Here is a 15,961-nt window from a genome sequence, read left to right on the forward strand (position 1 = left end):
GTGGAAATAACATCCATACAGACAGCGAGCGTATAAATCCCGGGACATGGCTTTGCCTATACGATTGTTTGTAACGCAGACCACTGTTGGCATCATCAAGCAAATAATTTTCTAACTGAATTCAAGACTAACAGCTTCCAACAGCAATATTTAGGAATTAGTTCTGTTTGCAGACGTTCTCCCTGTAATTTCAAACAGCGAATTTATCTTTACTTCCCTTTTCAAAATTATGGCATATGAACAGTGGGGCAGAACAGCTTTTGTGAATCCCCAGTGGTTTGAAGATTGATCTCTGCACATACAAATTAAAACCAACAACTTTAAGGGAACAAACACATACGGGTACAGTGGGGTGGGAAACAACACTGGAGTCCAGGACAAAAGTCTTTGTGCTCTCCAGAGCCAGGAGTATTATTACTGCCACAATTAGATAAATGAAAAAAGAATGTTGCACTCCTTTCCAGCACCGAGTTCTACCAGAATACAGGGGGAAAATTGCACTTTGTTCAGTTCGATGTTCAGTCCCACGTAATTCCCTCAGTTTTGATGCTTGACTGAACTTGTATCAACACACTTTGAAGCGGCTAAGCACATCTTTTGATCTGAGATTTCTTCCTCCAGACAAAGAACACAGGAAGATGACAGGCTCACTAGCATCACGGTAGCGCAAAAGAGCTGACAAGCTCACAAATGAAAATGACTACCGTATGTATTTGCCTTTCACGCTGTAATCAACAGTAAGAGGGAGAAGGCAGAAAGCACAGGAGATAACCCAGGAAGATTAACGTCGCTATATAAACCACATTTCTGTGAGAGTCATTTTAATTCTCGTCAAGCCCTTCCTGTCCTGAGCTTCTCGGAAAAAGATGCAAGGAAAAAAAGCCTGGAAATAACTAGGCTGCATGCATGCTACCAGAACTAAGTCGCTTCCCCCAACTTTCAAGGAACTGAAAACCGGGGATGCTTCAAAGGGAAGCAAATGCTGAATTTGGTCACTAAGCCATAAATTTGTCAGGAACAGCCTCCTCTCTTTCCTCTTTCTGTGTATTTATATTAACCCATGGTAACAATGTCTGGATTCCAAGATGACAGCTGATAAAAAGCACTTTCAAAACACCGATAACACATCCCTGAGTATTTGCAGTAAAACTAAAATTTCATTCCCTTTCCTGCTTTTTGTATCTCTTTTTGAAAACAAGGAAGAGAGTTCAGCACAGATCAGCATCTTACAAGGATCCTTTTCAAAAATAAGAGCCTCCTTTAACCAAGAAAAAACCCCATAAAAATCTACGTTTGCGTGCAAACACAAACCAAAGCGAGGGAAACTCCTCATCTCAAAGGATCTCATTCTACTACTTTGTGTGCAAATCATTTAGAAGGAGGAATGAACTACACATGTGGTGAATGATTTACTTCATCACATGTGAGAAACATGAGCACACTCGTTTGTTTACATACACCTGGAAAGTCAAACCTCCTGCCTAATATTCTTAGATTCCGGGTTTTTGTCATACAACTCGCAGATATCTTATATTCCCCCACATCTCTTATTTCAAGTGTATATTAGTAATATCCCTGACATTCCTGCAAGCTTTAAAAGTCACCCAGCTTACTCAAACATGCATGCAGGACTTATTAAACAGAGCTTGTAAGCGACAACTTAGCATGTGATGAGCTCATAGCTTTGCACGCCAGGCACTGCTGCTTCAGAAGAAAGATGCCACTATGCATGTTCTCCCTACCTGAAAGATGAGTTAGCACGGTGGTGGTTTCACTCATCTACGAGGAAAGCAGCCACCGAGCCTACCCGCTCTGTACCTGAGAGACAAGCTGGCATGGGATATACGCTCCCAGCAGAGCTCGTCTCCCCGAGCTGGCTCAGGGTGGGCCGCCTCCAACCCGATCCCCACAGGATAACCTAGGCCCCCCACGGGTAAACACAGGGCCCCCACAGCCCGCCTCTGCGAGGACCCCAGGAAGAAGCGGCCTGCTGAGGCCTGGAGCCCAGGCCTTCCCCCCCCCCAGCCGCTCCCCCGGCCCCGGCCTCCCCACCACGGCCCCGGGCAGGGCCTGGCGCCACGGCCGCGCCTCACAGGAGGGCCAGGTGAGGCCCCGGCCCGCTCCCGCGGCCCCCCGGGGCAAGGGGACGGGGACGGGGGGGGGGTGCCCCGCCTCACCTGCACCCGCCGCTCGCTCCCCGCCTCACCCGCGGCCCCTCCGCCTCGGCGACGCTCGGCGCTTCCGTCACTTCCTGCCCCGCCCGGCAGCGGCGCTCAAGCCACCGGCGGGCGACCATAGAGAGGCGCGGAGGAGTTGACGATTGGCGCATGCGCACTAACGCAGCGCTCCGGAGCGGCGGGCGATGCCGGCGGCGCTCTACGCATGCGCGGGGGAAACCCGGCTCACCCCCCCCCCCATGTGCAGCGCCGAGCACCGCCGCGCGCATGCGCGGTACGGGCCTGCCGTGATGCCACCGCAGTGCCCCTCCATCACCTCTGTGGCCTCTGTCACACCTCCGCCATCGCACACCCGTCCCCTCCGTCCCTCCTCCATCACTTGCACGACCGCTGTTACATGTCCGCCGCAATGCCATCGCCTCCGACTCCCGTCACCGCTGCCACACATCCTCCCTCACCTCCATGGCCGCCAGCACACCGCCATCGCCTCTGTGACCCCTGCCACCCCTCCGTCGCCGCTGTCACGCGTCCGCCATCACGAAGCCGTCACCTCCATCCCACCCTCATCGCCTCCACCTCCATCACCTCCATCACCCCTCCATCACCTCTGTCACACCTGCACCCCCTCTGTGACCTCCATCGCCCCTCCATCACCTTCCTCACACCTTCATCACCTCCGTCACATCTCCATCACCTTCATCTCACCTCCATCACCTCTGTCACACCTCCATCACATCTGTCACACCTCCATCACATCTGTCACACCATCACCTCCGTCACCTCTCCATCACCTCTCCATCACCTTCGTCTCACCTCCAGCACCTCCATCACACCTCCATCACCCCTCCATCACCTCTGTCACCCTTCTATCACCCCTCCATCACCTCCATCACACCTCCATCACCCCTCCATCACCCCTCCATCACCTCCGTCACACCTCCATCACCCCTCCATCACCCCTCCATCACCTCCGTCACACCTCCATCACCCCTCCATCACCCCTCCATCACCTCCGTCACACCTCCATCACCCCTCCATCACCTCCATCACCCCTCCATCACCCCTCCATCACCCCTCCATCACCTCCGTCACACCTCCATCACCCCGCCATCACCCCTCCATCACCTCCGTCACACCTCCATCACCCCTCCATCACCTCTGTCACACCACCATCACCTCCATCACACCACCATCGCCTTCCTCACACCTTCATCACTTCCGTCACATCTCCATCACCTTCATCTCATCTCTGTCACACCTCTATCACCTCCATCACACCTCCATCACCTCCATCACCTCTGTCACACCTCCATCACACCTCCATCACCTTCCTCACACCTTCATCACCTCCGTCACATCTCCATGACCTTCATCTCACCTCCATCTCACCTCCATCACCTCCATCACACCTCCATCACCCCTCCATCATACCTCCATCACCTCTGTCACACCTCCATCCCCTCCATCACACCTCTATCACCTCCATCACCTTCCTCACACCTTCATCACCTCCATCACATCTCCATCACCTTCATCTCACCTCCGCCACACCTCTATCACCCCCATCACACCTCCATCACCTTCATCTCACCTCCATCACCTCCATCACACCTCCATCACCTCTGTCACACCTCCATCACCTTCCTCACACCTCCATCACACCTCCATCACCTTCATCTCACCTCTGTCGCCTCCATCTCACCTCCATCACCTGCATCTCACCTCCATCACCTCCATCACACTCCATCACCTCCATCTCGCCTCCAGCACAGCTCCATCACCTTCATCTCACCTCCATCACCTCTGTCACACCTCTGTCACCGTCATCTCACCTCTGTCGCCTCCATCACCTCCATCAACCTCCATCAGACCTCCATCACACCTCCATCACCTCCATCATACTCCATCACCTCCATCACACCTCCATCACCTCCATCACACCTCCATTACCCCTCCATCACCTCCATCACCCCTCCATCACCTCCCTCCAACTCACCGGCAGAGGCACGGACACATTCATCTCTCATCTCCTGCTTTCTCCTTGGCTCCATTAAAATCAGCTTTTTCCCCCCTGAAGCCGGCGGCTGTTTTCCTCCTTACTTGGAGGAAGGAGCGGGTGGGTGCTGGATCCGTGCGCCCGCTGACCTTCCCGAGCTAAACGGCTGTGCGGGGGACGCTAATTAAAAACAAAACCATTACGATAGCGGCCGGCGACAATAACGCGAAGGTGAGCGAGGTCGTGGCGGGGGGAAGAAAAAATTAAAAATAACTCCATGGCACAACTGGTGGCACCATTAAAAAAGCCACTGAATTATTCAGCTGTCCTTTATGTCCCAGTGACGGATGGAGTGAAATATTAACCTGCCTGCACTTATTTTGATTTTATCCCTCTGTGGGGCCAGAGTCGCTCACGCCACAGAGCATCCCGGGGCAGGGATTTGGGGAGGAGCACACTTTTCAGCAGAAGACCGAATTTTGCCAAGATTCCTGACGTTACACCCCCATTTCAGGGCTTGGCGAAATATTTGTGCCCCATGAAAATGTGCCTGTGGGGCAAGAACGGTTTCCTACCCCGCCGAGCTGGAAACCCCGGAGGGCTGGTCCCTGCTGGGATGCCACTTCAGGTGTGCACAGACCCCCCTTTTCCACAAAGTCCTTTATTATTTGCATGGCTATGCCATGTTTATTGCCTTTTTTAAGGGAAGTTATGCAAAGCCTGGGAAATAATCGTGCCCTGAGATGGGGAGCAGGCGATGGCCCAAAGCATCCCTCCGTGGACCGTCTCCCTGCGGGATGCGAAAGGCTGTTTTCAAGCTTTTGATCCTTTTTTTTTTTTTTCCAGGGACAGAAGGGCTAGTCCTGATTTTTAGTGAAATCCTGAACTGAGCCAGAGCTTGGCGTCACCTCTCCACAAATCTCAGCTGAGGCTTTAGCTTCTCTATATACACAGGGAGAGGACCAGAGCCGGCACCCGTGAAGACTAAAACCTCCCTCGAATGCCACTGGTATCACAGCCCCAACAGTAAAGGAACACCCAGCTCATCTCCCCATAGGAAAAATCCAGATCCCAACATCCTTAAGGATGAAAAACAGGTGTGGGGTAGGTTTTTTCCCCCAAAAAATATTTTCCCAGTGGAATAAAACCAGCAAGAAACTTAAGAAACTTCCATATAAGTATTTATTGGGTTAGAAATACCGTGCAGTTTATATCCCGGTGTATGGATGCATTCCATACGGAGACGAACAAGCAGGAATCGCTGCTCCCTTTGCCATGAGAACTCACCTTCGCGCTGGCTAAAGCCGACTGCAACATAAGGCAGTGCATCTCCTGCAGTTCTCAAACCCTTGCTCCTTTTACTAGTCTGAACGTAAAAATCTATCGCTTGTTAAAAAATAGTAGTTACAAAAAGCAACAAACACGTAGTCTGAAAGCCAGAAGTGTTCCGCTGTGCCTCTTACGGCTTCTTGTCCCTTATCCTCAGTCCTTTGATATTTTCCAGGAGGCTTCTTAGGAGGTTAGCTAATAATATCTCAATTTGTGAACGGCACTGCTTATGGCAATATATATACATTTTTCTCTAGCAGGCTGTCACTAAGGATTGGTAGAAACGCTCAGGATTCGTTTCATCAGTTTATAGTCAGGGAATTTAGCTGTGCAAGTGCGCGCCCAGAACGGGCAAGAATAGGTCTGGCCTCGAGAGCCCTTCAGCAGGCGGCTGGAGCAGCGGGGAGAGCCCGTTCCCGTCGGCACGAGGAGCCGAAGGCTTTGCGAACGGCTCTGCCAAACCAGCTTGAAAGACTCTCACCCCGTGGGAAAAGGCTGGCCGGGTTTCTCGGGGAGGAACCTGCAGGTTTATTCCCATTTGGTGGATGAAGGGAGTTGCCCGTGGCGGCTCCGGCTCCGCCTGCGGCATCAGGCAGGGCAAGAACACCCCTACCGACATCCCACACGGCTTCTCCCGGCCCAAAGCACCCTCCTCCCCACCGGTCCCCGTGGACCTCCCCAAGAGGGATGAGCGGGCTGGACCTCTGGTGAGCTTTTCTGCAGGCAAGAGCGATGGAGCTGGCTAGGGGAGCTGCGAGGAGCCCGACAAAGCCGGCTTTATCCCTCCCCGCTCCCGTTCACACCAGAGATGAACAAGCCTCCAGTGAAGCAACACAGCGAGGGGCCGTATCGGCTTCTAGAGAGCATTAGCAAAAGCAGGCTGAGTGTCCCACTCCAAGGGTTGGCTTTCTTCTGCAAAGCGATGCTTTCTCCCGCAGCTTACGGAGAGCTCTTCGTGGGGAAACGCTTCTTAATCTGGAAGCGCTCGCATTTCTTGTATTTCATTGTCAATCCGTACTGAGGAGTGATGTCCACCTCCTCCCCGGGATGGAGGCTGAACTCCAGCTGCTGCAGCATGGTGGCCAAGAAGAGGAAGACCTCCCACCGGCCGATGGACTCCCCGATGCATCGCCTCTTCCCCAAACCAAAAGTCATCACTTTGTTGCTCTCCATCCTGCTTATTTTGGTCCTCGCAGCATTGAGGAACCGCTCGGGGTTGAAGGTTGAGGGGTCCTTCCAAAGCTTCCTGGAGCAGAAAGGAGACACAACTGAGGAAACTGTTTTCACCCATTGCGATGGGGTCAAAAAACCTCCTCGCAGAGAGAAGCATCGCAATGCTTTCTCATTTCACCGCCCCAAAACTTCGGCAACCTCTATCCCTGATCTAAAATGCCAACTGCGTGTCAGACCCCATCAGTTCAGTCTATTGAAATCTCTATTTCAAACTCAGATTGTGTTTGGCTGTGCAGATACCGGGGATGGGTTTTAATTCAGCATGCAATAGCTAGAAGAAGTCCTGCAGTTTCAGCCAAAAGGAGAAAAAGAAATAAATAAAAAAAAATCAGTGCAGAGAAATCAGTCAGCACCTCTTAAGAAGGAAGAATGGAGACCTGAGGGTTTTCCCACCTTGAATCCTCCCAGAAAAACTTCCCAGCCTGGCTGCTGGGAGGTGCCACATGGGATTTTCCAGTGCCTTAGCTGAGAATTTCTCCTTGGATATAGGGAATCCTCTCCGGCCCTAACGACAGTGTTCCCATTGCAACGCTCACCAGCATACGCAGTAGCAGAAGGAATATTGCAATATTTCTGCACTGCTGGGCTATTTGGATACAAAGGTCTTGAGCTTCTGATCCAAAATACCTGATCTGGGAACCACTTTCTGTGTCAACCTTAGCCGACTGACTCCCCGCAGGAGGATCTCTGCTGGAGAGCAGTGGAGGGGTAAGATGGGGCTTTGGTTTCCAGATCCCCTTTCATTCACCAAAGCTGATGATCAGCAATAACGACACGAGACTATTGAATTTAATGAGAGTCACGTCAGGACATTTTTCTCCCTGAAAGAGGGAATCAGGCGGTTCCTGTCGAGCACATCCAGAGCCATCAACCCGGATCACAAGGGCTGCTTGGCAGGAGGATCTACCGATTCCTGATTATTCAGCAGCCCGAGCTGCCAACCCTCGCACGTACATGGCAAGTGCGGGGTGTTGAGGACATCGCCACACTACTGCGCATAAATTGGGTAAGCTCTGGTGTTGGGGAGTTGCTGAAGCGGTGACCAAGTCAACCCAGAGCAGCTCCACGCCCAGGAGAGTCAAGACCGGGCTCAGCGTCAAACCCACACAATTTTTGGTCCAATCTGTCTTTTCCTGCCCTCACGACCCATTCGGCTTTTGGGACGTTGCTCTAAAGGATCTTAATGCCAAGCAAAGCCATGGCAGCCTGGATAAGCACGGGGATTTGGTATACTCACTCATCGTGATTCACTTGCCACTGGTTGATAAACACGCAGGTATCCTTGGGGATGTAATAGCCGTTCAACACCGTCGCTTTTGTCGTACTGAAAGAAATATGGGTGGAGGGGAGAAGTTAAGAGGAGACCCGCAGCTTCGTGTCCTAGAGGTGTTTCATTTTCAATGCCCTATCTTAGGACTGGCTAGGAAATACCCCAATTTGTATTTGGGAGACTAAATAGTCTTGGTTAATGCTTTTCCTCAAGCGGAAAGATTCCAGTTTCAGGAAGCTGGATGAGTTGTGATATGGTTTCTCCCAAGGCAAGGGGAAATATAAACCCAGGGGTGTTAGCCATGACCCACCATCCCTCCACTACCGAAGAGTCTGGGGTGAAACCGCCCTCAGAGTGAAGGATTCAACCCCAGGAGGGCTGCAAACTGGGGAGCTTTAACATGAGTAATTCAGGCTGTGCACCGGAATATTTCCCCATAGCAGGGATCAATTCCCAGGCAATTATCTGCCTAAAAGGCACCTCCCAGAAAACGACTCCAAAAAACCACCCCAAATAACGTGTTAGCTGCTCCAGCCCATACCTGTGCGGGATGGTGAAGGGCAGGAAGGAGGAGTGCCTGAACGTCTCCAGGATAAAGGCTTCTGTGTAGGGCAGCGTGCCTTGGTCCGACAGCCTCGGTCTCCTCTCCCGGCCGATGGTCTGGTCTGGGGGAGGTCGAGAGGAGGGAGTAGGTTGGGGTCAGCCTTCGCCAGAGAGGTTTTGGTCCCAGAGGAAGCAGGTTCATGGACTCACCTAGTTCTTCCTGGATCTTCTTCTGGATATCGGGGTACAAGGCGACGTACATGAGGCTCCAGGATAAGGCAGTTGTCACAGTGTCAAAGCCTGGATGAACATGAAAAAGGCATTCAGTTACCAAAAGACAGGCGACCAGGTATTTACAGACCCTGTTGCTCCAGACGTTTGCCATGGAGCAGTTCCCCATCAGCTGTCACTGAAGAGCCATCTGCTCTGCTCACCACTCAGAAGGGCACCCATGAGCCCAGCAGCAGCTCCGAACACCCAAGCATGGCCAAGGTCTCACCCCAACAGCCCCGCTTCCCCCACCCAGCCTCCCAGCAGACAGGCTTTACCCTCAGAAGTGTTCTGACCTGCCCCAAAGAGGTCGTTGACGATGCTGATGATCTTCTCATTGGAGAGCGGCATGTGGGCATCTTCCCCTACGCTCTTCTCCTGGCAATGCTCGATCAGCGAGTCTGTGATGTCCCGGATGTGCTCCTGGGGAAGAGCCGGTGGGTCAGGGACATCATGGACACCCAGGGCTGGGCAAACACCTCCTTCCCCAGCCATTAATCCTCCTGAGGGGATTAACTGCAGGTTTGAAAGCTCCAAGGAGCTTTCCTGGGCAGAGGTGGGGTGACAAAGGAGTGTCCTCTACCCCCCATTGCCAGGCAGGCAGCCAGTTGTAGGCATCCCCACCCACATCCAAGAGCATCCAAGCTCTTACCTTATCAAAGCTGGTGTAATGCTCCTGGACAATTTTTTTCACGAAGAAGTTGAAACGTCTGTTGATGTCCTTAAAGAGATGCATGGTGCGGCTGGGAAGATACTGGAGCACGGGGATGAAGTCAGCGGGGTTGCCAGCAGCAGCCACCTCGCCAAATTCGTTGCTGAGGTTCATCAAGCTGAGCAGCTCTTGGTCGTTGTGGTCATAGCGCTTGCCAAAGCACATGGCACAGATGACGTTGGCCACGGAGACCACCAGGTACCGGGTCAGGTCAAAGCTCTTCTCCTCCTCCATCAGCTGCAGGAACTTGGTGACCAGGTAGTCAGCCTCCCTGGAGACGTGCTCCTCCAGGAGGCAGGTGGAAGAGGAGGTGGGGCTGGGGGCGACGGAGAAGGTCTTCAGGGCGTTCTGGGCCAGCTTTCTGCGGGCTTTCCACACCTCCCCTGCGTCGGGGCTGAAGGCCAGGCTCTGGCCATCTGCAACGTGGCGGAAGCTGTAGAGGTCAGGGCGCCCCATGAAGTCTTCTCCTTGCTTCACCAGGGCTTGCTTGATGGTGTCCAGCCCGCTCAGCACCAGGACGGGCCGCGTGCCGATCCTCACCTCCATCACGTCCCCGTACGTCTGACTCAGCCTGGTCAGGACCAGGTGCGGGTCCTTCCTCAGCTCCAGCGCGTTGCCGAGGATGGGGAAGCCTCTGGGTCCTGGGGGGCTCTTCAGCCCCGTGGGCACGTGCTGCCGGAGGGACTGGATGAGCAGGAAGACCAGGCAGAAGGTGGCAGCCGCGAGGAAGACCCCGGTGGCCGAGACAACGCCTTGGCTTCCCACCAGCCACATCGCAGCCTCCATCGCTGCCGGCATGCGGAAACCTTAGTAATAAACCAAAGAGACTTTATGAAGGAGGGAAGGTCCTTGCAGCACCTGTAGTTTGAGATGCTTTTAGTAGCAACCACACCGGACTGCAGGCAGGAAAGCTGGGCTTAACTTCTGATCCAGAGCTGCATTGGTTTTCTGCGCTTTGAGAAATTGCTTTTAAGAAAAAGCAGTTTCTTTTTGCTAGGCAGGAGTGAAAGGAACAGTTCCCATGGCTTTTTCACTGTATGCCAGGGTAGGAAACGTGCTCTCTCAACTACTGGACCTCTCTTTCATACTGCAAAGTCTTTTCCAGAGTGCCTGACTATAGGAGAGCTGAATCCGCCCCATTTGAGTCATCTGGTGGCTCGCGCTGGGCCACTGCTCGCCAGCAGACTGCATGCAGCATTGCCACGAACCCTCCTGAAGATCAACGGCCACGGAAGCTCGCCGTGGCTGTAGCGTGGGGCTGGCAGGCTGTGGGCACCCGGCTCCCAGCTCCATCAGAAATCCCTCAGAAAACCCCGAGCCAGCGGTAGGAAGAGGCTGGGTGTGAAATCTCACCTCCTCTCAGGTTTGGCAAGGTGCTGCGCCCCTCCATGGGACACCCAGGTCCCATGGGGTGAAGAGTCTGGGGGGGCTGCTGGGACACCTACACCCCAGTGGGTGCAGCCTGGCTGGGACCCCCCTCCCAGCCCACAGCTGTGGATTGTGGCCACCCCAGGGCGAGAGGGGCCGTGGGGCAAGGATTACCCCCAGCACCCCCGGCTCCCCCAGGACCCCCTTCCGACAGCTCCGGGAAGGATGCTACGGGAGATTTGGGGAGCCAGAGAGGGGGGACACCCTGCAGCAGGGCACCCCCCGGCTTTCCATCCCTCGGGGGTCCCCCCACACCTCTCCATCAGGAGGAGGGCAGCCCCGAGGGTACTCACCTCCGGAGCGGTGCGCCTGGGGGCCCGATCCTCCCGGCAGGTACCCCGCTCGCCCTTCGCTCCTGCTTTATATGCATCGCCGCTCGCTCTGATTGGCCCGGCAATCTCCCGTCGCGTGACCGAAGCCTAATCAAAGCTGACGTGCGTCCAAACTCCTAAATAACTCACCCGGACCCCCCCACACCCTCCTCCCCGCGGTGACAGGAGAGGGACCGCGAACCCCCCCCCCCCACGCGTGGGGTGTGGGAGCCCCGAGTGTCCCCCGTGGGGAGGCTGCAAAGCGGCGGGTGAAGAGGGGCGGGGGGGTCCCGACGGGTCGGTCGGGGGGTGCCGGTGCCGCTCGTGGGTTCCAGACCGTGGGGGGGGGGGGGGGGGGGGGGCATCGCGTGCGAAGCGGGCGGGATGTTTGGGCAACCCGCGCCGCCCCGGTCACTCCAGTCACGCTACCGGCAGGATCTTAAAGGCGCCGGTCCCGAGCCCCCGTTCCCCCCCGGGCCCCCCCAGGCAGCGCCCCGGCTCCGCTGCTCCACACACACACACACACACACCCCCCGCAGCCCTCGCTGCGGGCACCCGGCCCCACGCAGCCCCCCGCCCGCCGGTGCCCGCAGCCCCGGGATGTCCCCGGTGCCGCGGGGCGAGCGGCAGCGTGGGAAAAGAGCCCCGGTGCGCGCGGTGCCGGGCAGGAGGGGGGATTCACCCCCCCACGGGGCTCCGCGAACACGCAGGGAGGAGCGTGGACCACCCTCCCCCTCCCCACCGCGATTGCCCCCTCCGCGTCCCGCCGGCCGTCGGGGGGGGTTTGCCCGTCCCGCCGCCGGTGCTCCCCGGTAAAGCAGAGGGAGGAGAGCCGCGGGGGGGGGGGGGGGGTGTTCACCGGGTCCGTGTGTGTGTCCCCCCCACGCTGCGGGGCCGCTCTGCTGGCCCACACCTCGGGTCGGGTCCCCGACAGGGAGGGGGCGGCAGAGCAGCCCCGGGGGTCACGGCCCTCGGTGCCCCGCTCCCGGTTAAAGATTGTCCAGGTTCGCGTGAGAAGCGACAGTGCCCTCTGTCACCTCCCGTCCCCCGGGGACAGAGCGGCCCGGGGGGGGCGAGGTGGCGTGGGGATGGGGCAGGGGGTGCAGCCGGAGATGGGGGGCACGTCGGGGGGGATGCCCAGCGGACCAAGGGGGGGTCTCAGGCAGAGTTTGCAGCTCCAGCCCCCCCATCCTCTGTCCCCGTGGGGTGACACGCCAGGACCTGTCCTTCAGGGAGGACAAGGGGGACCAGCCCGCACCCCAGTTCTCCCCCTCTCCACCCGCACCCCTGTCCCCAGCCAGTCCCCAGCGGGATGGGAGAGGGGCCGGGGGGGGTCCCGCCCCGTCGGTGGGGGTCCCAGAGGTGGCCTTGGGGACATCGCGTGCGAAGGGGCTCCGGCCAGACCCGGGAGGGCCGCCCCGGTCACTCGCAGTCACGCTATGGGTGGGTGGGGGGGGAAATGCCTTTTAAAGGACCAGGGCGGTGGCCCCACGTCCAGGAGCTTGGCCCAGGGTCAAGGCGGTGCCGGAGCAGCTCAGGATTAGACCCCCCCCCGGCTGGCTGGGTGCGGGGGGGTCCCCAGCACCGGGTACACCATCGGCTTGGTCCCCTCTGCTACGGGATGCTGCCATCACCTGCAAGGGGACAGCAGCCCCCCCCCGCCATGCGTGTCCCCCTTGGCAGTATCCAGCCCTCTCCCACCACTGGGAAGGGGGAAGAGGGTGGTTTCCCACGGTGCAAAGGGGGGGTCTCAGTCATGCCACCGCGAATGTCCCCTTTGGGGTCCAGGGGACACTGAACGGTGGCCCCGGTTGCTCCAACTGTCCCAGGTAGGGCTGTCCGTCCCCAGGGGACACGCCGTGCAAATGCCCCCCACACACACTGCCTTTCCCCACGGCTCGGGAGGGGTCTGCTCGGGACACACGGACCACGCGGGACACGTCGACGTGTCCATAAACCCCAGGCGGAGATGTCTCCACGCACGCTCGCACGCACCGCGGCACCTCGTAAAACACGCGCAGGCACCCACGCCCGCAGCTCCCGGCGAACCCGCGTCCCTCCTGTCGCGCGTGAGGCTGGCGTGCGTGCGTTCACCCCATCCATATGTGCACCTATATAGGCGTGTTGCTGCACATACAGGCTACACGTACACGTTGCACATGCAGAGCTGACGCGCATCTCCAGTCTCCCGCGACGTACACACGCACCGATCCGCGCGCCTGGTCCAACGCGCACAAGCACGCTGTATTTTCTTATATACGCATCAATAGCTCACTCGCCTACAAATGCACAGCACGTTTATTCTCTTGCATGGATGGATTTGCATGTGTTCACGTACACGTGTGCTCTGCCACCTGTGCACACGCCTGCAGGCACCGTCGTCCTCTTGCTCACCTACATCCTTGCACACGCGCGCCGGCACGACCCCGTACGCTAACAAACCCACAGGCACGCAGCCGGGATTCTCCCCGGCGCGGTGACCCACGGAGGGAAGCGATGTGCATCCGTGTGTGTTTGCGGGCGTGTGCGAGCCCTGCCAAGGGATGGGGACCAGCAGCAGCCCCTCCGGCTGTCCCCCCGCTTCCCCGGGCCAGATCCTGGGAGCCGGAGGGCTCAGCGAGGGGTGGTGGCCGGGGTGGGAGCCGGGTGCTGGGTGAGGATGTGTTTGGGGTGTGAGGCTGCCTGGCACGCAAGGCAGCAGCTCTTAACGCTGTTCTCATCAGGAGGCACCCAGCCCTCGCAGGGCTTGGCAGCGAGCACGGAAGAGGCTGGAGGGGGGGGACAGGGAAGGTGATGGGGGGTGGAAGAGGGGCAGGTGGCTCCTGGGGAACCCCTCTGGGGTTCCTGATGTGGCCCCAGGAGCCTCCCCAGCTTCTCCAGCACTTTGGGATACGATGGATCAGGAGAGGCTGGTGCGGGCTCTCCATCAGCGCCAGGGCACCAAGGTGCGAAATACTGCCTGGGGGGGGTGTCAATCTGCCCACCCCCATGCAGTGGAGCCTGGTGGATCCACAGGGATGGGAGACGATGGCCGGATCCAGCCTGCGAGGCAAGCCCCGCATTGCCCTGCTCCCGTGCAACCCCAGCCTGCCTCCCCAAAAGCGTTCCCAAGCGTCTTCCTCGCTGGGAGGCATCGCCTGGCGAAGCCGGGGCTGGTAGGACTGTGAGGTGCCTGGCAATTATCAGAATGAATATTAGCAGCCGGGGTTTTGTAACTGCTCTTGCCAAGCGTTAATGAACGGCATCATTGCTCTTAATAAGCCTGATTAGACCAGATGTTGAAAGCCTTTATTAAATATTAGCTCAGCTTTTACCTGGGCCAAATTCCCACTGTAGTTTTCAAAGATTGAATGAAACTCAGGGCCGAACCCCAAAGCTCTGGCTCATTCCTTACGGCTAATTAAAGTTCCCAGCTCATCCCGGCTGCACTTCCCAGAGCCCTGAATTTTGCCCCAGCTCGAGCAGCAGCCCCACTCGCTCCCGCATCTCCTGCCGGGTGGCAAGCTGTTTTTTCGGAGGGATGAACTGCCCCAGCCTTGCCCTGCGCTGCCCCTTTCACCTCTCCTATCTCTCCGGCTCACCTCCTCCCCTCTGCCCCGCCACTCCTCTCCCTCACTCCCTGTTTGCCGCGGAGGAGCCGGGGGAAGCGAGCCAGCCGCCTTCTCACGCGAACCTGGGCAATCGTTAACCTGAGCCCAGCTCTGTCGCTGGGCCAGAAGGTCCTGCCACCACCAGTCCCGGGCCACGGGGACCTGCCGGATGATTCCCCGGGGATGGAGAGGGCTGTGGCCGCGGATGCCTTGCTGCAAACAGAGCCCCTCGCTGATGAAAGCAGCCGGAGCCTGCAGCTCCCAGCACCTCCAGAGTGGCCATGGAGGTGACAGTCCTCTCTGTGTGCTGGGACCAGTCTGGTGCGAGCCCAGGAAAGGTCTTTGGGGGAAATGCTGGCACCCACATCCCACGGGGCAGCGGTGCCAAAGCGTGTCCTCCATCCTCCCCAGGGCTTAGGGACCCCCATCTGCCTCCCTGTCCTAGGGACCCCCTTCTGCATCCCCATCCTGGGCTCTAGGGCAGACGTGTGCCCTGGGCAGGTAAAGAAGTCACCATTCATCCCCCAGAACTTGTTGGAGCTGAGAAAATACCTTCCCTGGCTTCTTGGGTTGGCTCCAGCCAGGCTCTGCCCCGTTTGTTAATGGGTAGCTACTCCCCAGGGCTTTCGTGCCGTGACCCCCCAGAGATAAGCACCCGGCTGTGCGACGAGGCGAGCGCATATAAAGCCGTGGCCTTCCAGGCGGCAGGAGAAGAAGGTCCAGGCGGCAGGAGAGGATCCCTTCTGCTCCCCAGGGCAGGCAGCTGCCAGACACTGCCTATCTTCGCTGGGAGCCACGAGCAGTAAAACCAGCCCTCTTTATCGCAAGGACCTGCAGGTAGGAGACAACGCGTGTGTGTGTGTGGTTTTGAACATGAGTATAGGACCGGGAAGGTGATATTTGGGTCTGAAGGAGAAATTCATGCACCAGGCTCTCCCCTCCATCCCCTGCCCACCCAACGAGCCGTGTGTTCCTGCAGGGCAGCCCCGTGGTATCCCCACTCCCCGTGCCCCCACGGCCACCCAGCAGATCCAGCCTCCTGGCTATAAATCCTCGCTGATTTGGTGGACATGGGGCTGGCTCCATTGAGGAGTTGCTGTTC

General features: G+C 57.4%; 1 protein-coding gene across 1 annotated transcript; it reads right to left on the minus strand.

The window, feature by feature from the left end:
- Window positions 1-6,441: 6,441 nt before the first annotated feature.
- LOC104261339 (cytochrome P450 1A4-like) lies at window positions 6,442-10,328 on the minus strand. Its single transcript, XM_009817323.2, has 6 exons — window positions 9,471-10,328; window positions 9,115-9,241; window positions 8,759-8,848; window positions 8,547-8,670; window positions 7,973-8,059; window positions 6,442-6,748 (listed from the first exon to the last, which is right to left on the minus strand). The coding sequence occupies exons 1-6, from the start codon at window positions 10,326-10,328 to the stop codon at window positions 6,442-6,444; spliced, it is 1,593 nt and encodes a 530-aa protein (XP_009815625.2).
- Window positions 10,329-15,961: the final 5,633 nt, after the last annotated feature.

Source organism: Gavia stellata, chromosome 13 (genome assembly GCF_030936135.1).
Source record: "Gavia stellata isolate bGavSte3 chromosome 13, bGavSte3.hap2, whole genome shotgun sequence".
NCBI lineage: Eukaryota > Metazoa > Chordata > Aves > Gaviiformes > Gaviidae > Gavia > Gavia stellata.

What these genes read in the sequence shown, in the direction of transcription:
- LOC104261339 (XM_009817323.2), bottom strand. Translation starts at nt 10,328, where the DNA reads ATGCCGGCAGCGATGGAGGCTGCGATGTGGCTGGTGGGAAGCCAAGGC. An exon ending in ATTACACCAGCTTTGATAAG is followed by an intron (nt 9,242 to 9,470) that starts GTAAGAGCTTGG and finishes GCTCTTCCCCAG; the next exon opens with GAGCACATCCGGGACATCAC. An exon ending in TGGCAAGTGAATCACGATGA is followed by an intron (nt 6,749 to 7,972) that starts GTGAGTATACCA and finishes TTTCTGCTCCAG; the next exon opens with GAAGCTTTGGAAGGACCCCT.